General features: G+C 43.8%; 1 protein-coding gene across 6 annotated transcripts in view; it reads right to left on the bottom strand.

Annotated features, from left to right (window-relative positions):
- smarcc2 (SWI/SNF related BAF chromatin remodeling complex subunit C2) overlaps positions 1-23,934 on the bottom strand; it is a 305,878-nt gene that overhangs the window by 217,661 nt on the left and 64,283 nt on the right. For all 6 annotated transcript variants that reach the window (XM_078208999.1, XM_078209004.1, XM_078209000.1 and 3 more), the window contains exons 8-10: positions 18,698-18,773; positions 11,687-11,818; positions 10,452-10,567 (exon numbers count right to left, since the gene is read on the bottom strand). In XM_078208999.1, the coding sequence (XP_078065125.1) occupies positions 10,452-10,567; positions 11,687-11,818; positions 18,698-18,773 (324 nt within the window). The remainder of the gene's footprint in view (positions 1-10,451; positions 10,568-11,686; positions 11,819-18,697; positions 18,774-23,934) is intronic.

The raw sequence follows: 23,934 nt of genomic DNA, 5'->3' as shown, positions 1-23,934 counted from the left end.
ATGAGAAATTGTCAAAGCAGTTGCAGGAGCATTTATTTTATTTATGCGCATCGGAAACAAAACAACTCTTAAGCGGTAATATAAGAGCAGTTAAAGTCTGCAATGACTGTACCATTAGCCAGGTTTGTAGCAAGGATAATAGCCCTGAATTTAAGCAATTATTTTGGCAATTTGTGACAACTGACCTCCCAAAAAAGCGACTGTTTCTGAAAGTGGCAGGTTGTTCATTTGATATTGTAGCTGCCAGTGTTGGCCTCGCTTCCTTGAATGAAGAAAATTGTTTTAACTAGAGGGGGGAAGGGAAATAGAGGGTGTAGAGAGAGAGAAAGAGTAAAAGAGGAATGGAAAGAGGCAAGAGTTCATGTGCAAGAGAGGAAAAAAAATGTATTTGCTAAGAAAAAGCTACCATCCAGAATGTGGATGTGACCGAATGCTCAGCTTTCCTATGCCAAATGTGGAATATTTCAGTCTACTGTACCATGTGGGAACTACGTTTCCAGGAGCTATCCAATATTTGAATCAGAAGTCTATTGTCTCCTGCTTGGGGTGGAATAGTTACCACTTGCCAACCCCAGCAGACAGCACCAACAATGCTCTGACTGGATTAGCGAGCAAACCTTGAGGGTGTACCTCTGGAATGAAGCCACCCATTTCCCAAAGTGACAGACTAAAAACCACACATTGCGCCTGAGTTCAAGACCTGAACTGATGCTTACTGCTGCAGCACGACGGCCTGTATCTGATGCTCAGTGACGGGGCAGTGATAAAACTGAGGAAGAGACAACGGTCCGCTTTAGCGACTGCTTATATTGCAAGGTGCAATTGAGAAACCAACCCTGTTCAGTCAATTTTGCGCACATCTTCCACACTTGGCGAGATCTTAAATGAATGACTACAATTTTCGTAGTAATTAAAGCCTTTGGCGAGGTTGATGTTGATCTCCTGCCCCAACTGCAAAGGCAGGTTGTTTGTTTTAGTGCAGCCAATATCGCATGTGTCACTGTCAACAACTGTATCAAGCAAACAACAGCCCAGGTAGCGGGGGTGTGGGTGGGATTCTGATCTGCCCTGAATGTTAAAAATTCCAATGGTATTCCTCAGTGAAATTGTTTGTTCTTTCTGCTTTACAACAGCCTTATTACCGCCTGTGATTTGTTAAAGATTGCTGCCACACGACCTACAAACATCACTGCTGAGAGTGGATCCTGTGAACAAATGAGCAGCTTAGATTTGATTCATTCCCCAGTGTAATTAGGGCACCTGCTACTTGCTCTAGAGGTTCGTAGGCCGGTGCTGACACCCTAATAAACCTGAAAAAGAAGGAAAATGGAGAATGGCTGTTTTTGAAATAGAACGAAGCATGTAAACTGAGAAAATGAAACTAACCTACTGGCAAAGAGAGACTGAAACCTTGTTTTAATCGAACAGCAATGCAAGCTGGGAAAAACAAACTGTCAGAATGATCAAGGGGCGTGAAAAGATGTACAGGAGCCAGAGCTCAAGTTATCATTGATCGCCAACATCAGGTATTGTGCCTGTGTGCCAGGCAACAACCTAATCAAACTCCAGTTTTTTCTTGTGTGGAGGCTGCACTGAAGAATGGAAGTGCAGCGCATACTGCAGCCTTTCCTAATATTCCTATTCCTCCAGTTTGAATAGGTTGAGATTCAGAGATCACTGAGCCGCTTCTGTGCTAAAGCTCCTGTAATCCACTAGCCACAATCAAGCAACTAACTTGTGCCTTTGGCTTTTACCAAACGCAAAAACTATTCAATTTAAGATGATGTGGTGGAGGCTCTCTTGTCATAGATAGTCTGGAACCTGGACTGTGGGATCTGATAGTTAAAATGGCTTGGCTGCATATCCCTACATCTTTGTAATAGATCAAATTTATTGGAGCAATATTGGTCAAGGTCAAAATGTTACACATCTCATTGTTGCCGAAAGTGAGATCCCTCAGACATATCTGTAACACTACTTCCATACCACTTTACAAAACTTGTTTAAATGCCAGCCATCTTTTGTTTGTCCCTTCCCAACATCTCTTTTATTTATTCCCAGTTAGTTATGTTGCAAATTATTCCTAATCTTCGCCCCAGTAGTGAAGACTATTTTTCTCCCCTTTATTTCCAGAAGTAGATCTGCAGATCCTGACTAACTGTTTGGTGTAATATTGCCCAGGATGGTTTTGCCAACGTGGAGTCTTCAGGGACCAGCGCCTGAACAGACGGTCATTTGCAAACCTGCCTGGCTGTGGCTACAATGGTCAAGGTCAGCATCCAGAAACCATGTGGATCTGTCCATCTGACCCTGCTGACATTAGTCACCCTCAGTGATCCCAAAAAAAACATTCACTTAAACAACGCGAGCTCAGAATGATCTCTTAACTCACTGATTTCCCACAGTGTTGTACATGGGCAGTCTAGACCAAGTGTAGTCAGCCGAAGCAAGGATGGTGGGGGCGGTAGATACTTGGACCGGAATGTGCAAACTTACTTGATTTCAAGGTAACTCATTTGACCATTATTGTTATATTTCCATTCTAAGTTTCTATGTCAATACAGATGATAGAAAGTGCCTCATGTCAGTAATGTTACCACTGGTGGTGGGCGGATGGAAGGTGTAATGACAGTGTGACAAGTTTCCACATAAACGGTTCCCACTGTCATACAGGAATTTCTAATGGAAAGAAGCTGACGGCAACTATGTGCAAATACAATATTATACAGCGATATAAACTGCAGAGCGCAAACAAAATGTGAAACCGCCACCACCCTCATTGCTCTTTGTAGGTGTCCTCCTGACTTCAACGCTCTGGATATGAGATGGGTGAACACTTCAACTCCCACAATGTACACTAGCTGAAAATTCCTGGCACTCGGGCCAAGCAGAAATTACAACTCAAGCTCTATCGAGAAAGAAGGCAGGCTATCTGGAGAGCAGTTCTTGCAACATTCCTACGAACAAAGAGCCAGTTTTATGGGAGAATCATAAAGCACAAAAAGAGACCATTTGTCCCATTGTGCCTGTGCCAGTTTTAATCCCACTCCCCCGTGCTTTCCACATAACCCGACAAAACATTCCCCTTCAAGCGCTGATCCGATTCCCCTTTGAGAATGACTACTGAATCTGTTTCCACCACCCTTCAGGCAGTGCATTCCAAAATGAAAAATCATAGAATCCTACAGTGCAGAAAGAGGCCATTTGGCCCATCGAGTCTGCACCAACCACAATCCCACCCAGGCCCTATCCCCAAATCCCTACATATTTACCCACTAATCCCTCTAACCTATGCATCCCGGGACACAAAGGGGCAATTTAGAATGGCCAATCAACCTGCCCGCACATCTTTGGACTTTGGACTTTCATAACTAACTGGGAATAAAAATATCTTTCCTCTGGTCCTTAAATGTGCCAGCCAGCATCTGTGGAGTGTTCATGTTTTAGGTGACCTGAAACGTTAACTCAGTTTCCCCCTCCACAGATGCTGCCTGACCTGCTAAGCTTTTCCAGTACTTCCTGTTTTTATTTTAGATTTCCAGCATCTGCAGCTTTTTGCAGTTGTGCCTCAAATGTGTCCCCTGCTTACTGACCCCTCTGCACTGGAAACAGTTTCTCTTTATTTTCTCAACTGAAAGTCCTCAAACCTTTGAATACACGGTGTTTTTTTAAAAATCAGAATTGTTAGAAATTTCTTAGAAATTTGAATTGGATGTGTATGCATTGGCCTAAGAGAAGGGAGGCGGTAATGGAAAAGGGTGCCATTTTCGAGTTTCACGCCTTTGATAGGGCAGACAAGGGAAGAAATGAATGGGGTAAACAGTGTTTTCAGAGTTGAGGGATTCAGACTGGGAACAGTTGGGAGATGAATCTACTACTCATGAGCTGTAGCACTGGATAGTGGGGTCAAGAGGCTTGCTTAAAGAATCAGTGAGTGGCTAGCATGTGCTTAGTCGGAGACAAACCAATGCTGGAGAAAGAAAACAACTAGAGGGAGTGCGGAATAGGTGGGTGGGCCAAGAGAATGCAGAGAAGGAGAAGAGACGCGAGAAGTAAGGACTATATGAGGGACAAGGGAAGTACAGAAATGGCACTGGTGAAACAGGTAGAGGGACTCGCAAGAGATGTGAAACAGAGGGGTCATGGCAGGTAAAAAGATATAAGTGGATTTGAGAGATGAAGTGAATAGGAATGTTCGTACAGGCAGTCGCATCAGGTATGAGGCAAGGAAGAATGTTGGGGGGAGGCAGAAAGCAGCAACACATACAATGGAGACAGATAAAGATGGAAAGAACAGCAAGAGTACATCACCGAGATTCCAAGCTACGGTCCATTTGGAAAAGGCTGATGAAGCTGATAATCCAATCTGTCATTTTGGGGTAAATGATATCTGCTGAATGCATTTTGAGGCCCTCAATCGATACATGAAATAAGATAGCAAACGGAACAGAGGGAAGGTGAGATCATGTTCTCAGAGATAGCCCCAGTGTAGGGCAGGGCAAGGGATAAGAGGAAAAGGAAAATAGAGGAGATGACTGTGGCTAGTTTAATTGTGCTAGAAGGGAGAGCATGGAGAAGAGGGAAGAGAGTGGGAGGAAAAAGAGAGAGGGGGAGGGCAAAATTTGAGGATGGAGAATGGAGAGAGAGGAAGAGAAGGCAAAGGGGAGAGAGGAAGAGGTGAGGGGGGCAGTAGGGATAAATAGATGGGAAATTGGAGGGTGAGAGATAAAGGAGGGATGGAGGAAGAGGAATGGGAGGGGAGAGAGGGTAAGGAGAGAAAAAGAGGAAGAGATAAAGGGATCAAGGGGAAAGTGTGTGTGATGAAGGGAGAGAAAGATAGAGGGTGAGATTCCCATTTGGAATTTCCCTGCCAGCTAAATTTGTCCTGATGTTTACATTTTTTGGACTGCTTCAGGAAATCACCCAAACACAAAAAGTGTTTTTTTTAAACTACTACTTGATCTGCTGTGGTGTAACTCCGCGTCTGCGGGCACAGTTCCGCTGTTTAGTTACTCAGGTGTGTAATGGCACAGAGAAGCAGCTGGACTACCACAGGAGGAGATAGTTGGAAATAGCTGGCAAAGCTTGGAACAGGGCGAGATCTTGGCCTGTAGTTTGAAGGCGACTGTTGTGTTCTTCCTTTAGTGAAGTGATCTAATCCTGCATATTATTAAAGGCAACGTAAAATCCTCCGTTTCTGCCCTTGAAGGGGTTCTGAAGGTTTAAAAATGCAGGAAATAACCAGCTTTCCAAATACATTTTTTTGAAATACAACAGCTGCGAGGTCCAAAGTTTATATTTACTGCAACTTTCACAGAGCTCACAGTTGACAGCATTTCACCTGACCGTCTGCATCATAGCTATGAGCCTTCACGATGGGAAGAGCTTGGGCTAACAATGGTGATGCTTTAATTGCTGGCCTCCTACCACTGGGTGACACTGCTGCACCTCACATCTTCTCTGCCGCTTCAATCTCATACTAATCAAATGTGCTTTCACTTCTGTTCTCCTATGCAGGCTGGAAATAAGCTGATTTCTTCAAGTTATATTTGTGTTACTGCTGTCACTTTGGTTCTAAAATTATAAAGAAAAAGTGGTTCCGACTCTGCCTGCCTAAAAGCTTGCCCACTTGCCCTGTCACTGAAGAAATACTCTTCTGGTCGCCCAGCCCCCAGCTCAAGAAAATGCTAGTGCCCAGTTCTTTAATAAAGACATCTTACACAGCTGTTGAAACAAATATTTTCCCTTTACCCATGCTCATAGCTCTGCCAGCTATTTACAACATATCCACTCCTCTGGTCGTCCTGCTGCTTGTTGCTGTCGTTACATTTTCTCTCCTTTTACCTGCCTAGAGGCTCAGCCTCTATCTCCAGTTCTTTGAAATGTAGGCAATTGCCTCCTCCTGGTCTGCCCTGGAAGCCAATCTCAGCAGCAGCATGGTGGCACAGTGGCTAGCATTGCTGCCTCACAGCGCCAGGGACCCGGGTTCAATTCCCAGCTTGGCTGTCTGTGCGGAGTCTGCACATTCTCCCCATGTCTGCGTGGGTTTCCTCCAGGTGTTTTGGCAAATAAGACAAAGGAGAATCCAAAGAGCTTCTACAAATACATAAAGGGCAAGAGAGTAACTAGGGAGATAATAGGGCCTCTTAAGGATCAACAAGGTCATCTATGTGTGGATCCATAAGAGATGGGCGAGTTCCTAAATGAATATTTCTCATCAGTATTTACTGTTAAGGAAATTGGGGAAATAAATAGTGATATCTTGAGGAGAGTACATATTACAGAGGTGGTGGTTCTGGAAGTCTTAAAGCGCATCAAGGTAGATAAATCCCCGGGACCTGATGAAGTGTATCCCAGGACATTGTGGGAGGCTCGGGAGGAATTTGCGAGTCCCCTAGCAGAGATATTTGAATCATCGATAGTCACGGGTGAGGTGCCTGAAGATTGGAGGGTGGCAAATGTTGTGCCTTTGTTTCAGAAGGGCTGCAGGGAAATGCCTGAGAACTACAGGCCGGTGAGCCTCACATCTGTGTGGGTAAGTTGTTAGAAGGTATTCTGAGAGACAGGATCTACAGGCATTTAGAGAGGCAAGGACTGATTAGGGACAGTCAGCATGGCTTTTTCAGTGGAAAATCATGTCTCACAAATTTGATTGAGGTTTTTGAAGGGGTAATCAAGGAGGGAGATGAGGGCAGTGCAGTTGATGTTTTCTACATGGACTTTAGCAAGGCCTTTGACAAGGTACCGCACGGTAGCATTAGGTTAAGTCTAGGGTAAGGTAGCCAATTGGATACAAATTGGCTTGATGACAGAAGACAGAGGGTGGTTGTAGAGGGTTGTTTTTCAAACTGGAGGCCTGTGACCAGCGGTGTGCCTTGACAGTTTGAGTTATAAGGAAAGCTGGATAGACTGGGACTTTTTTCTTTGGAGCGTAGGAGGCTTAGGGGGATCTTGTAGAACTGAATACAGGAGTTGTGACATCTTGTTAAAGTTTACAAGACATTGGTAAGGCCACACTTGGAATACTGTACGCAATTCTGGTCACCCTATTATAGAAAGGATATTATTAAACTAGGAAGAGTGCAGAAAAGATTTACTAGGATGCTACCGGGACTTGATGGATTGAGTTATAAGGAGAGGCTGGATAGACTGGGACTTTTTTCTCTGGAGCGTAGGAAGCTGAGGGGTGATCTTATAGAGGTCTATAAAATAATGAGGGGCATAGACAAGGTAGTCAATATCTTTTCCCAAAGGTAGGGGAGTCTAAAACTAGAGGGCATAGGTTTAAGGCGAGAGGGGAAAGATACAAGAGTGTCCGGAGGGGCAATTTTTTCACACAGAGGGTGGTGAGTGTTTGGAACAAGCTGCCAGAGATAGTAGTAGAGGCGGGTACAATTTTATCTTTTAAAAAGCATTTAGATAGTTACATGGGTACGATGGGTATAGAGGGATATGGGCCAAATGCGGGCAATTGGGATTAGTTTAGGGGTTTAAAAAAAATGGGCGGCATTGACAAGTTGGGCCGAATGGGCCTGTTTCCATGCTGTAAACCTCTATGACTCCATGACTCTTTTAGAGCTCTATAAAATAATGAGGGGCATAGATCAGCTAGACAGTCCACATTGTTTCCCAAAGATAGGGCAATTTAAAACTAGAGGGCATTGGTTTAAGGTGAGAGGGGAGAGATACAAAAGTGTTCAGAGGAGCAATTTTTTTTACACCGAGGGTGGTGAGTGTCTGGAACAAGCTGCCAGAGGTAGTAGTAGAGGTGGATACAATTTTATCTTTTAAAAAGTGTTTAGATAATTACATGGATAAGATGGGTATAGAGGGATATGGGCCAAACGCAGGCAACTGGGACTAGCTTAATGGTAAAAACTGGGTGGCATGGACAAGTTGGACCGAAGGGCCTGTTTCCATGCTGTAAACCTCTATGACTCCGGTTTCCTCCCACAGTCCGAAAGATGTGCTGGTTAGGTGCATTGGCCATGCTAAATTCTCCCTCCGTGTACCCGAACAGGCACCGGAGTGTGACAACTAGGGGGATTTTCACAGTAACATCAATGCACTGTTAATGTAAGCCTATTTATGACACTAATAGATAAACTTAAATGTCAGGCTGCCTTTCCAGGGCTCCCCCAATGCTTTCAAATCGACGTCCCCAATAATACCATTTGGCATAACACTTTTGGTCATATAAAACCACTGATTCACCCAGAGTAATGCAACGGTAGGCGCATCTGTATACTAAGACTTTTGCATGCCTCCTGTAATACCCTTCACCATCACACACTCCAGTTTCACACCTATTGCTTTTCTGATGGGTTCATTTCTACCACCCAATGTATTCATTATAAACTTATACCAAACAATTTATAACTCATGATCCAAGCTTCTTCCAGTTGACTGAGTGACAAAACAAATGTATTCTGCCTCATGCAAACTTCCTCCAGGTATTTGTGTGACATTCACGTTTCTTCACTCAGATTCAATTCTCAGAGGGGAAGGCTACCGATCAAATTGTTCAAATAAAAATTGCAACGTCTTTTGTCCGCCATTTCTTACACAGCAACTGAAATTTCTAAAATAAGGTTTGGAACACAATGAAAACATTTTTCCAAATTAACATCACGCTTGGTTTATTTTGTGAAAGTGCCTTACAAAGCCAAGAGAATAAATTTATTTCTCTCCACTGAAGGTCCCCCCCCGCTTCACTTTTCTGGTCAATACATCAATTCTTGGATAGAGGAAATAGGGCAGAGGATGAATAAAAAAGACTTAAAGAGAGGGAACAGATACTGACAACATCAGAGAAAAACAGAAAGTGGGGAGCAGAGGGAGCAAGTGGCATAGAGAGCAAGTGGCATAGAGAGAGAGAGAGAGACTGACTGTGAGGCAGAAATAGAGAGAAACAAAGAACACAAAAAGAGATAGCAAGAAAGAAGCAGCAGAGGTATAGATGCAGAATTAGTAGGGTGGGGGGAAAGAAAGCATGAGAGAGAGAAACAATAAAGCGAGCTTGCATGCATGTGCGTGAAGCAGAAAGAGCTAGCGGGATGTGGTAAATCAGTGGGCCTGATAATTCAATCGGCATAACATTTGTGCATTCACTGACATGGTAACACCACTGGAAATCTGCCACAAGATTATAAAAGGTCATTAAACTTGCATTTTGAGGTTTGCAGTGACTTAGTAAATACAATAAAAACAGGCTGAGAATTCTCCATTTTCTTTACAGAGCATGAAGGCTGTACATGTGACGATACCAAAAAAATAATAGTCCAATTGTACAAAGCAACCTCCAAGAATGCAGGCAAACCAAGCCCCAGGCCGCCACGCATGGGTGTGCCTCTGAGAATAAAGTTATTGGACTAATTTCCAAGAAGATGGAGAATCCTAAGTTTACGGTTTTGCTTGGGAACTGTCCAAGTTTTTGTGCGTGTTAGAAACCTTATTTTACTGGCAAAGCAAGATGGCGGCCAAAAGGATCCCCCCCTCCCCCAAGTACCTTGAGCAATTTAATGAGCTCCCCTTTTCCTCCTTGCTGCTTGTTTATCGGTAACTATTTACTAACTCGCCATTGCTACTTTTATGATTTCTTCACTAATATTTCAGGCAGCCAACATTATTCAATTCATAATCATTTGTTGCTTGTCACAAATAGATTTGAGCCAATCAAGGATGTGTGATGGAGAATGCGATGTACACTTTGCATATATGATACTTGGAAGTGTGCCAGATGTGTCTTGAGGCTTTTGGTTATTTCAGTGCATTAATAACCTGAACATAGGACTACTCCAGCAACACACTAATTGCTCTTTACACTTTGCCCAGAAACATCACGATTCTTGTTTTGAAGAGGGCTTTCTGGGACCAGAAGCCTGTTCAGGCCGCGTATCACAAAAATTGGTGATTCGCACAATGCCATCATCTCAAATACTAATTCTATGGATACCACTTTTTGCTTGTTGCCAGCTTTAAGAACAGGGCAGGGTATACAAGGACAGTAATGCGCTCTCGTTATAAAGTTGGAAGGGCTCATCTCTTTTCAGCACTCAAATTTCACACCGGATCAACAATGCTCCTTTCAACTTCCTCAATCTTCCCAATCCCAAAGTTGGTGATTTAACTCAGCCTTCCAATTGCAATCTTTAAAGAGTTGGTCACAGTGCCAACGCATATGTACAATGGCCACATACCAATGATTTTTTAAAGTGTTTCACATCCTGATGAAATTTGAGTGGTATAAGACTGTTAACGTGTCTGATAGATTTGATGAAAAATAGATCGGTTCACTTTCGTTCAGAGGGTCAAGTCCAGGCCAGCAGCTTGGTAATGAATGTTGGCATACCTTTTTGCAGAAGAAATTCACACAGGAGGCAAACAAGGCCTGTCAACCTTTCCAATTTTAAAGCAAGCAGTAATTTCCCCAGATAAGGGAAGTGCCTCACCCTTTCTTGGTGTTCTTTTTCTTGGAGTCGGGTGTTGGAGAAGGAGAAGGGGAACGTTTTCTTTTTTTGTGACTGCTTCCCTTCTTATCTCTCCGATCTGAGTCAGGGCTGTGTACCTTTGAAGAAAAGTTTGAGGGTCATTCACCTTTCACACAACCAGCGAAACCTCATTCCCACTGAAAGCACCAAATCACAAATAATTCTGGTGGCACAGTGGTTAGCAGTGCCCTGTGCTGCCTCACAACGCCAGGGACCCAGGTTCGATTCCCGGCTTGGGTTGCTGTCTGTGCGGAGTCTGCACGTTCTCCCCGTGTCTTTGTGGGTTTCCACCCACAGTCTGAAAGACGTGCTGGTTAGGTGCATTAGCCGTGCTAAATTCTCCCCCAGTGTACCCGAACAGTTGCTGGAGCATGGCGACTAGGGAATTTTCACAGTAACTTCATTGCAGCCTACTTGTGACACGAAGAAATAGACTTGAATTTTGTGTGTTTCCAGACAAGAAACAATCCTCAAATAATAGATGCTAGTCAGTGAAAGGATACCAACTAATCGGTACGGTAGAACCAAATCCAGAAATAGTTACAAAAGTAAACATTTTAGGGCTGCTGGATGCTGAACATTGGAAGCAACTGAAGAAAGATTTGAACGACTGAACTTGAACCTGAACAGGAAAGGATCCTATTATTTTTTATTTTATTTTGATTAGTGTCACAGGTAGGCTTACATTAACACTGCAATGAAGTTACTGTGAAAATCCCCTAGTCGCCACACTCAGGTACACTGAGGGAGAATTTAGCATGGTCAATGCACCTAACCAGCACATCTTTTGGACTGTGGGAGGAAACCAGAGCACATGGAGGAAACCCACGCAGACACGAGGAGAATGTGCAAACTCCACACAGGACAGTCACCCAGCCGGGAATCGAACCCGGGTCCCTGGTACTATGAGGCAGCAGTGCTAACCACTGTGCCATCCCTATATTTGATTCTTCAAGTTTTGATTTGGCACACATTTACCCAAAGTCAAATGATCTTGTTTTAAATACTGAAATAATAAACCATAGTGAATCCCTGTCTTGAAAGCTTCCATCTATTTTTATTAAAGTACATTGCAAGTTCACATTTAAACATAATCACCAACAATCTTTAGAAAAATCAAGACTGAGTCAAACACAACACTGACGAAACTCACCTCAAGTCACGAAAGAGGTAAATTGGAAAACAGTAGAAATTACCTCTTCTGTTAATGTTTTGGCAGAAATTCTTTTTCGTCGAACGACAGGTGCCCGGTCATCATTCACCTCATAGTCTTCCTCGTTCATCCATTCATTAAAGGTATCGGTGTCCATTATCCACTTCGCATGGACCTTTCAACAAACAGAAGTTCAGTTAAATGAAAAGCAAATGACTGCAGATGCTGGAAACCTGAAACAAAAACAGAAAGTGCTGGATAAACTCAGCAGTATCTGTGGAAAGAGAAACACAGTTAACATTTTGAGTCTAATATGATTCTTCTTCAGAACTCCAGGAAATTTAGTTAGTCTTGAAAATCAGTCCACAGGGTTTAAGAGCAGATGAATGCTGGAATGCTTCCATTATCTTTTTTAGTTAAATGCAAACATTTCTTTGCTGCATTATTTCACCTCTTCAACCAACCAGCAAGAAACAGTAGTCAATAAGGAGAAAGGGAGGTGATGGAATATTACTATTCCCAGCACAAACAGAGTATTTGGCCCAAAATGGGCATGCTGCAGTTCATACTCCAGCTGAACCTCCTCCCACCATTCTTTATCTAATCTGATCACCAAATCCTTCTCTTCCTTTCTCCCTCTCCTTCATGGCTTATTGAGCTTTCCCTTAAATGCATCTATATTATTTATTAACTTATCCCTGTGACAGAGAGTTCCACACTCATCATTCTCCAGGTGAAGATGTTTCTCCTGAATTTCTGATTCATTGTATTAATGGTTATGTTATATTGATGGATCCCAGTTCTGGACTCGCCCACAAGTGTAAGTATCTTCTCGATGTCAATCTTATCAAACCTTTTCCTCATCTTAGAAGACTAATATCAGGTGACCTCACAGTCTTTTCAATCTTTCCCAATACTGGGTGGCACGGTGGCATAGTGGTTAGCACTGCTGCCTCACAGCGCCAGGGACCCGGGTTCAATTCCCAGCCTGGGTCACTGTCTGTGTGGAGTTTGCACGTTCTCCCTAGATCTGCGTGGGTTTCCTCCGGGTGCTCCGGTCTCCTCCCACACTCCAAAGACAGTCCAAAGGGTTAGGTTGATTGGCCATAGTAAATTGCCCCTTAGTGTCAGGGAGATGAGCAGGGTAAAATATGTGGGGTTCCAGGAATAGGGCCTGGGTGGGCTTGTGGTCAGTGCAGACTCGATGGGCCGAATGGCCTCCTTCTGCACTGTAGGGTTTCTATGATTTCTATAACCTCTCAATTCTGGTATCATTTTCGTAATTCTCCTTTTGCACTCCAGTGTCTCTTTGTCCTTTTTCATAATATAGAGGGGTTCTGGTTCGATACCAGTTTAACATAACTTTTGTGCTTTTCAATTCTATTCTGGAAATCAAGTGCTTTGTTTCCTTTATGACCATATTAACCTGTGTCACTACTTTTATTGATTTGTATATCTGTATTCGGAGGGAGGATGTACTAGCAGTTTTGAATAAACTGAAGGTCGATAAGTCCCCTGGGCCTGATGAAATATATCTTAGGATTCTTTGGGAGGCAAGGGATGAGATTGCAGAGCCTTTGGCTTTGATCTTTGCGTCCTCACTGTCCACGGGGATGGTGCCAGAGGACTGGAGAATGGCGAATGTTGTTCCTCTGTTTAGGAAAGGGAATAGAAATGACCCTGGTAATTATAGGCCAGTTAGTCTTACTTCGGTGGTTGGTAAGTTGATGGAAAAGGTCCTTAGGGATGGGATTTACGACCATTTAGAAAGATGCGGATTAATCCGGGATAGTCAGCACGGATTCGTGAAGGGCAAGTCGTGCCTCACAAATTTGATAGAATTTTTTGAGGAGGTAACTAAGTGTGTTGATGAAGGTAGGGCAGTTGATGTCATATACATGGATTTTAGTAAGGCGTTTGATAAGGTCCCCCATGGTCGGCTTATGATGAAAGTGAGGAGGTGTGGGATAGATAGAGGGAAAGTTGGCCGATTGGATAGGTCACTGGCTATCTGATCGAAGACAGAGGGTGGTGGTGGATGGAAAATTTTCGGACTGGAAGCAGGTTGCTAGCGGAGTGCCACAGGGATCAGTGCTTGGTCCTCTGCTATTTGTGATTTTTATTAATGACTTAGAGGAGGGGGCTGAAGGGTGGATCAGTAAATTTGCTGATGACACCAAGATTAGTGGAGTCGTGGATGAGGTGGAGGGCTGTTGTAGACTGCAAAGAGACATAGATAGGATGCAAAGCTGGGCTGAAAAATGGCAGATGGAGTTTAACCCTGATAAATGTGAGGTGATTTATTTTGGTAGGACAAATTTAAATGTGGATTACAGGGTCAAAGGTAGGGTTCTGAAGACTGTGGAGGAACAGAGAGATCTTGGGGTCCATATCCACAGATCTCTGAAGGTTGCCACTCAAGTGGATAGAGCCGTGAAGGCGGCCTATAGTGTGTTAGCTTTTATTAACAGGGGGTTGGAGTTTAAGAGCCGTGGGGTTATGCTGCAACTGTACAGGACCTTGGTGAGACCACATTTGGAATATTGTGTGCAGTTCTGGTCACCTCACTATAAGAAGGATGTGGAAGCGCTGGAAAGAGTGCAAAGGAGATTTACCAGGACGCTGCCTGGTTTGGAGGGTAGGTCTTATGAGGAAAGGTTGAGGGAGCTAGGGTTGTTTTCTCTGGAGCGGAGGAGGTTGAGGGGGGACTTAATAGAGGTTTATAAAATGATGAAGGGGATAGATAGAGTGAACGTTCAAAGACTATTTCCTCGGGTGGATGGAGCTATTACAAGGGGGCATAACTATAGGGTTCGTGGTGGGAGATATACGAAGGATGTCCGAGGTAGGTTCTTTACTCAGAGAGTGGTTGGGGTGTGGAATGGACTGCCTGCAGTGATAGTGGAGTCAGACGCTTTAGGAACATTTAAGCGGTTATTGGATAGGCACATGGAGCACTCCAGGATGATAGGGAGTGGGATAGCTTGATCTTGGTTTCAGATAAAGCTCGGCACAACATCGTGGGCCGAAGGGCCTGTTCCGTGCTGTACTGTTCTATGTTCTATGTTCTTAAAATAACCCGATTGACAATGATCAGAATAGATTCCAAGGGCAGGGTAAGAGTTTGCCTCAACCTCTTTGAAGAGGTGACAGCCCAGGTGGACTACTGGGAACTTAAACAAGTCGTCCCCCACCATCAATACATAAGGGGTCACCACTGACCTGAAGCTGAACTGGATCAGCTACAAGCAATTCATCTGAACCTTAAGTCATGCCACCATGTGCAAAGCTTAAGTCAGGACGTTGATGGAATAATCCCAAAGTGCCGAGGTGCAACAACAATAATTTATATCACACCTTTAATAATAAAACTTCCTCAAGACACTCCAATACCTTTGATCAAAATGGGTGGCACGCTGGTTAGCACTGCTGCCTTGCAGCGCCAGGGACCTGGGTTCAATTCCCAGACCTGGGTCACTGTCTGTGTGGAGTCTGCACGTTCTCCCTGTGTCTGCGTGGGTTTCCTCCGGGTGCTCCAGTTTCCTCTCACAGTCCAAAAGACATGCTGGTTAGGTGCATTGGCCATGCTAAATTCTCCCTCAGTGCATCCCGAATAGGCGATGAGGGGATTTTCACAGTAACTTCACTGCAGTGTTAATGTAAATCTACTTGTGACACTAATAAATAAACTTTAACTTAAAAGGGTAGATTTTAAGAAGCATCTTTGAGGAGGAAAATAGAGGCGGAAAAGGTTAAGGGAAGGATGTCAAAAGCTTAGGGCTGAGGCAGCTGAAGGCATGGCCAGCAATGGTGGACTGATTAAAATGTGGAGGAGTCCAGAATCCTCAAGAGTACAGATGTCTGAGGGTTAGAGGGATGGAACACTCGAGAAACTCCGCACCATTCATTTACCAATACCCCCATTACTCGATTCAATATCCACACCAGGCACACTGGCATTTATAAGGTCAAAAGAAATTGGAGCAGGAGTAGGCCTCCGAGCCTGCTCTGTCATTCAATTCAAGCATGGTTGATCGAGTTGAGACCTGAACTCCACTTTTTTCCTGCCTACTCCCATAACATCAACAATCTGTCAAACTCAGTCTTGAACATATTCAATGACTCAGCCTCCATTGCTCTCTGAGGAAGAGAATTCCAAAGACTGACGATCCTCTGGGGGAAGAAATTCCTCCTATATTTTAAATGAGATCACTTATTCTGAAACTTAGCTCCTGGGTTCCAGAAGCACCCAAAACGAGAACATCCTCTCAGCATCCACCCTGTCAAGCCCCCTCAATCTTACATGTTTCAATAGATCACCTCCCATTTTTCCAAACTCCAATGAACATAGGTCCTGTCTATGTAAGAATTTCCATGCAAGACAACCCCTTCACCCCGAGGAATCTCTGAATTACTTACAATGCAAGTCTATCCTTCCTTAAGTAGGAAACCAAAACTGTCCACAGTACTCTAGGTGTGGTCTCACCAATACCCTGTACAGTTGTAATAAGAGTTCCCTACTTTTATATTCTATTCCCCTTGCAACAAAGGCCAACAATGAGATCCTAATCACTTGCTGTACCTGCATGCTAACTTTGTGATTCATGTACCAGGACGCCCAGGTCCCCCTGTACCTCAGCATTCTGCAATCTCTCTCTGTATAAATAATATTCTGCTTTTCTATTCTTCTGACAAAGGGGACAACCTCACATTTTCCCATATTATACTCCATCTGCCAAATATTTGCCCACTCACATATCCTATCTACGTTCCTTTGCAGACTCTCTGTATTCTGCCCACAACATTTTTTCCTACTAATCTTTGTATCATCAGCAAATTTGGCTACAATAAAGCCAGCCCTTTCATCGAAAATAGTTGAGGCCCCAGCACTAATCCCTGTGGCACTCCACTAGTTACAGTTTGTGAACCTTGAAATTGATCCCAACTCTGTTTCCGGTTAGTTGGCCAATCCTCTATTCATAGTATCCCCAACACCAGAAGCTCTTATCTTGTGCAATGAGCACTCATGTGGCACCTTATCAAATGACTTTTGGAAATCCAAATATGCTACTACTACTGGTTTCCCTTTATCCACCCTCGAAGGACTCTAATATATTTGCAAACATGATTTCTCTCTCATGAAACTTGATGTTGATGTTGTCTACATGGACTTTAGTAAGGCCTTTGACAAGGTACCGCATGGTAGGTTGTTGCATAAAGTTAAATCTCACAGGATCCAGGGCAAGATATCTAAATGGATACAAAATTGGCTTCTTGACAGAAGCCAGAGGGTGGTTGTAGAGAGTTGCTTTTCAAACTGGAGTCCTGTGACCAGCAGTGAGCCTCAGGGATCAGTGCTGTGCCCACTGTTATTTGTTATTTATATTAATGATTTGGATGAGAATATAGGGGGCATGGTTAGTAAGTTTGCAGATGACACCAAGATTGGTGGCATAGTGGATAGTGAAGAAAGTTATCTCCAATTGCAACGGGATCTTGATCAATTGGGCCAGTGGGCTGACGAATGGCAGATGGAGTTTAATTTAGACAAATGCGAGGTGATGCATTTTGGTAGATTGAACCAGGGCAGGACTTACTCAGTTAATGGTAGGGCGTTGGGGAGAGTTACAGAACAAAGAGATCTAGGGGTACATGTTCATAGCTCCTTGAAAGTGGAGTCACAGGTGGACAGCGTGGTGAAGAAGGCATTCGGCATGCTTGGTTTCATCGGTCAGAACATTGAATACAGGAGTTGGGACGTCTTTTTGAAGTTGTACAAGACATTGGTAAGGCCACACTTGGAATACTGTGTGCAATTCTGGTCACCCTAATATAGAAAGGATATTATTAAACTAGAAAGAGTGCAGAAGAGATTTACTAGGATGTTACCGGGACTTGATGGATTGAGTTATAAGGAGAGGCTGGACAGACTGGGACTTTTTTCTCTGGAGCGTAGGAGGCCGAGGGGTGACCTTATAGAGGTCTATAAAATAATGAGGGGCATAGACAAGGTAGATAGTCAATATCTTTTCCCAAAGGTAGAGGAGTCTAAAACTAGAGGGCATAGGTTTAAGGAGAGAGGGGAGAGATACAAAAGTGTCCAGAGGGGCAAGTTTTTCACACAGGGGATGGTGAGTGTCTGGAACAAGCTGCCAGAGTTAGTAGTAGAGGCGGGTACAATTTTATCTTTTAAAAAGCATTTAGATAGTTACATGGGTACGATGGGTATAGAGGGATATGGGCCAAATGCAGGCAATTGGGATTAGCTTAGGGGTTTAAAAAAAAATAAGGGCGGCATGGACAAGTTGGGCCGAAGGGCCTGTTTCCATGCTGTAAACCTCTATGACTCTATGAAACAATGTTGACTGTGCTTGATTGCATTCTGATTTTCTGAATGCCCCACCCTAAACTCCTGAATAATGGATTCTCGCCTTTACCCAATGGCAGATGTTAGGCTTACTGGCTTGTAGTTTCCTAACTTCTGTCTCTTGAATAGAGGTGTAACATTTGGGGTTTTCCAATCCGAATCTAGGGAATTTTGGAAGATTCCAACCAACGCAGGATGCAGAGTAGTAATAGACCAAGCTGATCTCAACGGGACCTACCAGCTCTGTGATATCTACCTCCAACAAAGACAACACCGGCCATGTTAATCGGAATACCATCACCTTCGGACCAGGGGAGAGGGTTACAGAGGCTGATGGGGTTTTTGGGCCCTGGGAGGGGTGGGTAAGGGGCTGTAGTGACTCTTGGTGACTCAGGGCTATGGTGGAGGAACTCAGAAAGCCCAGTGTTATTATAACAGCAGTTTACATTGATTAAATAAACCAGGCCTTTCTATATTTTGAACACGGCTCAAAACAGCCAAATAAACTGCTTTGACCCATACTCAAGTTTCCATGATCATTTGTTATTAAATATCCAAAATGGTTCAAAATTTCATTCAGACACAGCAATAAATGGGAAACATCTCTGCCACAGCTTTTGAATTCTCACTCAAGAAATGTTATAAATATATACATTTTAACATATCAGGAACTATAAATCTGCAAACCTTCCGGGGTCGCTCAGTAGGTGGAGGGTCCTCGACCGCTGCCTCAATTTCACTGGCTGGGATCCATGTATCATAACTAGGGTGACACAACACAGGAGAAATTCCAACATCATGATACAACATACTTGGCCTCAGTGCTAATATTGTCACATACAAATTATTTGCAATTATGTTGCTGCTTAACGAAGTATTAGCAAAGCGTGAAAACTTCCCAGCTCCAGCCTTAGATTGCTGCTCCTAAAAACGTTCCATCAGAATCCTGATAAATGTAAAGACTTTCTGCTCCTTGTGTAAGTTACGTTTAGCACATATACATAGGAATTAGGAGCAGAAGGAGGCATTCAATCAGATCATGGCTGATATCTCCCTGGTCTCAAATCCACCTCCCCACCTGTTCCCCATACCCATTTAACCCCTTTTTAAAATCAGAAATATATCTATCTCCTTCTTGAAACTATTCAATGATTCAGACCACACCGCGCTATGGGGCAGCGAGTTCCACAAATTCACCACCCTCTGCGAGAAGTAGTTCCTCCTCATCTCAGTTTTAAATCTACCGCCTCTCAACCTATACCTGTGACCTCTTGTTCTAGATTGCCCCTCAAGAGGAAACATTTGGTCTACATTTACTTTATCAATCGCTTTTAAAATTTTATATACCTCGATCAGATCCCCTCTCATCCTTCTAAACTCCAGCAAGTCCGGCGACACAGTGGTTAGCACTACTGCCTCACAGCACCAGGGACCCGGGTTCAATTCCCGGCTTGGGTCACTGTCTGTGCAGAGTCTGCACGTTCTCTCCATGTCTGCGTGGGTTTCCTCCCACAGTCCAAAGATGTGCAGGTTAGGTTGATTGGCCATGCTAAATTGACCCTGGTGTCAGGGGGATTAACAGGGTAAATATGAAAGGTTAGGGGAATAGGGCCTGGGTGGGACTGTTGTTGGTGCAGACTCGATGGGTCGAATGGCCTCCTTTTGCATTGTAGGGATTCTATGAGTATACGCCCAAACCGTTTATTCTCTCCTCATATGTATAAATATGTATAAATTTGAGTTTCAGTATGGAACTAAAACCAGCCACAAAGTTTTGGCCAATTTTACATATTTTTATAGCACAACTTATTTAATGATTCATTTCATAATTGAAACATATTTCAAATACAAGATTGTGCAGACAAAAAGTATCATCGAATCGATTGAGATTTTGCCCTTTTGTTCTCCAAAATGCTTGGACAAGGTGGGTATTTGAAGCAGTGTTTCGCAGCTTCGTGAATAAATAAATTATACTTCAACAGCAAGTGTCAGCTTGTATGAAAGTGCTGCTGTACAATGATACTCTCTTCCACCTTCTTCCGTCAGGAAAAAGATACAAAAGGCTGAGGTCATGTACCAACTGACTCAAGAACAGCTTCTTCTCTGCTGCTGTCAGACTTTTGAATGGACCTACCTTGCACTAAGTTGATCTTTCTCTACACTCTAGTTATGACTGTAACACTACATTCTGCACTCTCTCATTTCCTTCTCTATGTACGGTATGCTTTGTCCAGCACGCAAGAAACAATACTTTTCAATACTTTTCACAAGCAAGGAAATATCATCCAGGTTTTCAGTTGGTTGTTAGGGAAATACCCTGTACATTTCCTGAAATATGTTCTCAAAATGAGGTTTTAGCTTAAAGGATGCCTCCAAAAATGGAATTGGTAGGTTAAACTTAATGCTTTGAAATTGAAGTAAATTAAAATCACAAGTAAAACATTCCTTACCAATGCCAAAACGCTAGCTGAATACTGTATTCAGAATAGCCTCACTAACAGGACATCATAATCAGACCGTATTTGGTCCTATATAGGACCCTTTATTAAAAGACTGAGAATTTAAGGGAGCAAAAGTCAAACTCGATCTGCCTAAGCAACCATCTCTCATTCATTCAGGGAAAAAGGTTGGATCTCATGGGATAAAGGGGGAGGTGGCTAGATGGGTGGAGAACTGGCTTGGTCACAGAAGACAGAGGGTGGTAGTGGAAGGGTCTTTTTCCGGCTGGAGGCCTGTGACTAGTGGTGTTCCGCAGGGCTCTGTATTGGGACCTCTGCTGTTTGTGATTTATATAAATGATCTGGAAGAAGGTGTAACTGGGGTGATCAGTAAATTTGCGGACGACACAAAATTGGCAGGACTTGCAGATAGTGAGGAGCATTGTCAGAAACTACAGAAGGATATAGATAGGCTGGAAATTTGGGCAAAGAAATGGCAGATGGAGTTCAATTCTGATAAATGCGAAGTGATGCATTTTGGTAGAAATAATGTAGGGAGGAGCTATATGATAAATGGCAGAACCATAAAGGGTGTAGATACGCAGAGGGACCTGGGTGTGCAAGTCCACAGATCCTTGAAAGTGACGTCACAGGTGGAGAAGGTGGTGAAGAAGGCATATGGCATGCTTGCCTTTATAGGACGGGGCATAGAGTATAAAAGTTGGGGTCTGATGTTGCAGATGTATAGAACGTTGGTTCGGCCGCATCTGGAATACTGCGTCCAGTTCTGGTCACCACACTACCAGAAGGACGTGGAGGCTTTGGAGAGAGTACAGAGGAGGTTTACCAGGATGTTACCTGGTATGGAGGGGCTTAGTTATGAGGAGAGATTGGGTAAACTGGGGTTGTTCTCCCTAGAAAGACGGAGGATGAGGGGAGACTTAATAGAGGTGTATAAAATTATGAAAGGCATAGATAGGGTGAACGGTGGGAAGCTTTTCCCCAGGTCGGTGGTGACGTTCACGAGGGGTCATAGGTTCAAGGTGAAGGGGGGGGAGGTTTAACACGGATATCAGAAGGACGTATTTTACACAGAGGGTGGTGGGGGCCTGGAATGCGCTGCCAGGCAAGGTGGTGGAGGCGGACACACTGGGAACATTTAAGACTTATCTAGTCAGCCATATGAATGGAGTGGGAATGGAGGGGTACAAAAGAATGGTCTAGTTTGGACCAGGGAGCGGCACGGGCTTGGAGGGCCGAAGGGCCTGTTCCTGTGCTGTATTGTTCTTTGTTCTTGGAACTTCTTTTACATGACTGTTGGACATGATCGACACCAAAAGAGGTGAACATTCTTGACACGTGTCACTCAGAGTGGTCAACTGAATGGAAAGAGGTCCCTTGGAATTTAAGGGATATAACATGGTGCTTGGAACACCTCTCGACAGATGTTCTTAGAATCCGCAGAATCCCTATAGTACAGGAGCAGGCCATTTGGCCCATCGAGTCTGCACTGATTCTCCAAAAGAGCATCCTATCCCCCTTGGACACCAAAGGGCAATTTAGCATGGCCAATCCACCTAACCTGCACATCTTTGGACACTAAGGGGCAATTTAGCATGGCCAACCCACCTAACCTGCACATCTTTGGACACTAAGGGGCAATTTAGCATAGCCAATCCACCTAACCTGCACATCTTTGGACACTAAGGGGCAATTTAGCATGGCCAACCCACCTAACCTGCACATCTTTGGACACTAAGGGGCAATTTAGCATGGCCAACCCACCTAACCTGCACATCTTTAGATACTCTGTTTACTTTGCAGATTTTCTCTAGCTTCCTCTCAAACAACCTTCACCACGATTATGTAAAAAGGGAACCTTCACAAGTACAAAGTAAATTCAGGACCCAGAATAAAGTTATGTAAATTAGACTGTATGGCTACAGTAACCAGTTACTAGCAGAGATAAGTGTATCCCTTAAATGTACAAGTTGGCTGAGGTTAAGGAAGCCAAGAGTGAAGTTAGCAAGCTCAGATACCATCATCTGTGAGAAAGGCAGATTCAGCCAGAACTCCACCACTGAAGTGGGTCATCAGTTTATTGTTCCAGAAACTAGCATTGCTGTCCCAGGGAGGAAGATCAACTCAACAGTAAGATAAGCTCTGGAAACCTCTTCACCCAAGGGAATGAGGATGAAGGTATGGAACTCAGGGAGAGAGACTGCGAGGTTCTTGAGCAAATTGACACAGGGAGGACAAGGTTTTGGAGGTGTTAGCAGGCTTCAAAGTGGACAAATCTCCAGGTCCGGATGAATTGTGCCCTAGGCTGCTGTGGGAGGCAAGGGAGGAAATTGCAGGGGCTCTGACACAAATTTTTAATTCCTCTCTGGCCACGGATGAGATGCCAGGCAACTGGAGAACAGCTAATTGGCCCTGCTATTTAAGAAGGGTTGTCGAGATAAACCAGGGAACTACAGACCAGTGAGTCTCATGTCAGTGGTCTGGAAATATTGGAGAAATTTCTGAAGGGGAGCATCTACCTCCGCTTGGCGAGGCAAGCCTTGATGTCAGCACGACTTTGACAGAGGGAGGTCATGCTTAACAAATTTGATTGAATTTTTTGAGGAGGTGACTAGGTGTGTAGGGGAGGATAGTGCAGTTGATGTAGTTGATATGGATTTCAGCAAAACCTTTGACAAGGTCCCACATGGGAGACTTGTGAAGGCGGCAAATGCACATGGGGTACAGGGTAATTTGATAAAGTGGATTCAAAATTGGCTCAGTTATCGGAGACAGGATGTGATGACAGAAAGTTGCTTTACTGACTTTAAGCCACTGTCCAGAGGCATACCACAGGGTCCCCAATTATTTGTCATTTATATAAACAACATGGATGACTATTTGGGGTTAGGATTAGTAAATTTGTGGATGACACTAAGATTGGCCAGGTGGTTAACAATGAGGCTGAGTGTCTTGAGCTACAAGAAGATATAGATAGGATGATCAAATGGGCAGATAAGTGGCAGATGGAATTTAACCCTGAAAACTGAGGTGACACACTTTAGAAGGAGTAATTTGACAGTAGTGTCAATGAATGGCATGACACGAGGAAACTTTGAGGAACAAAGAGACCTTGGTGTGTTTGTCCATAGATCTCTGAAGACAGAAGGGTATGTTAGCAGGGTGGTGAAAATGGCATAGGGAGACTTGTCTTTATCAATCGAGGTATAGATTACACAAGCAGGGAAAGTCATGTTGGAGTTGTATAGAACTTTGGTGAGGCCACAGCTAGAGCACTGTGTGCAGTTCTGGTCACCACATTATAGGAAGGATGTGGTCGCACTGGAGGGGGTGCAGAGGAGATTCACCAGGATGCTGCCTGGGATGGAGCATTTAAGTTATGAAGAGAGGTTGGGTAGGCTTGGGCTGTTTTCTCTGGGGCAGAGAAGACTGAGGGGCGACCTGATCGAGGTGTACATGATTATG

The sequence above is a fragment of the Mustelus asterias genome (genome assembly GCF_964213995.1).
Source record: "Mustelus asterias chromosome X unlocalized genomic scaffold, sMusAst1.hap1.1 SUPER_X_unloc_5, whole genome shotgun sequence".
In the NCBI taxonomy this organism is placed as follows: Eukaryota; Metazoa; Chordata; class Chondrichthyes; order Carcharhiniformes; family Triakidae; genus Mustelus; species Mustelus asterias.
This window is presented reverse-complemented; position numbering and strand designations above follow the sequence as displayed.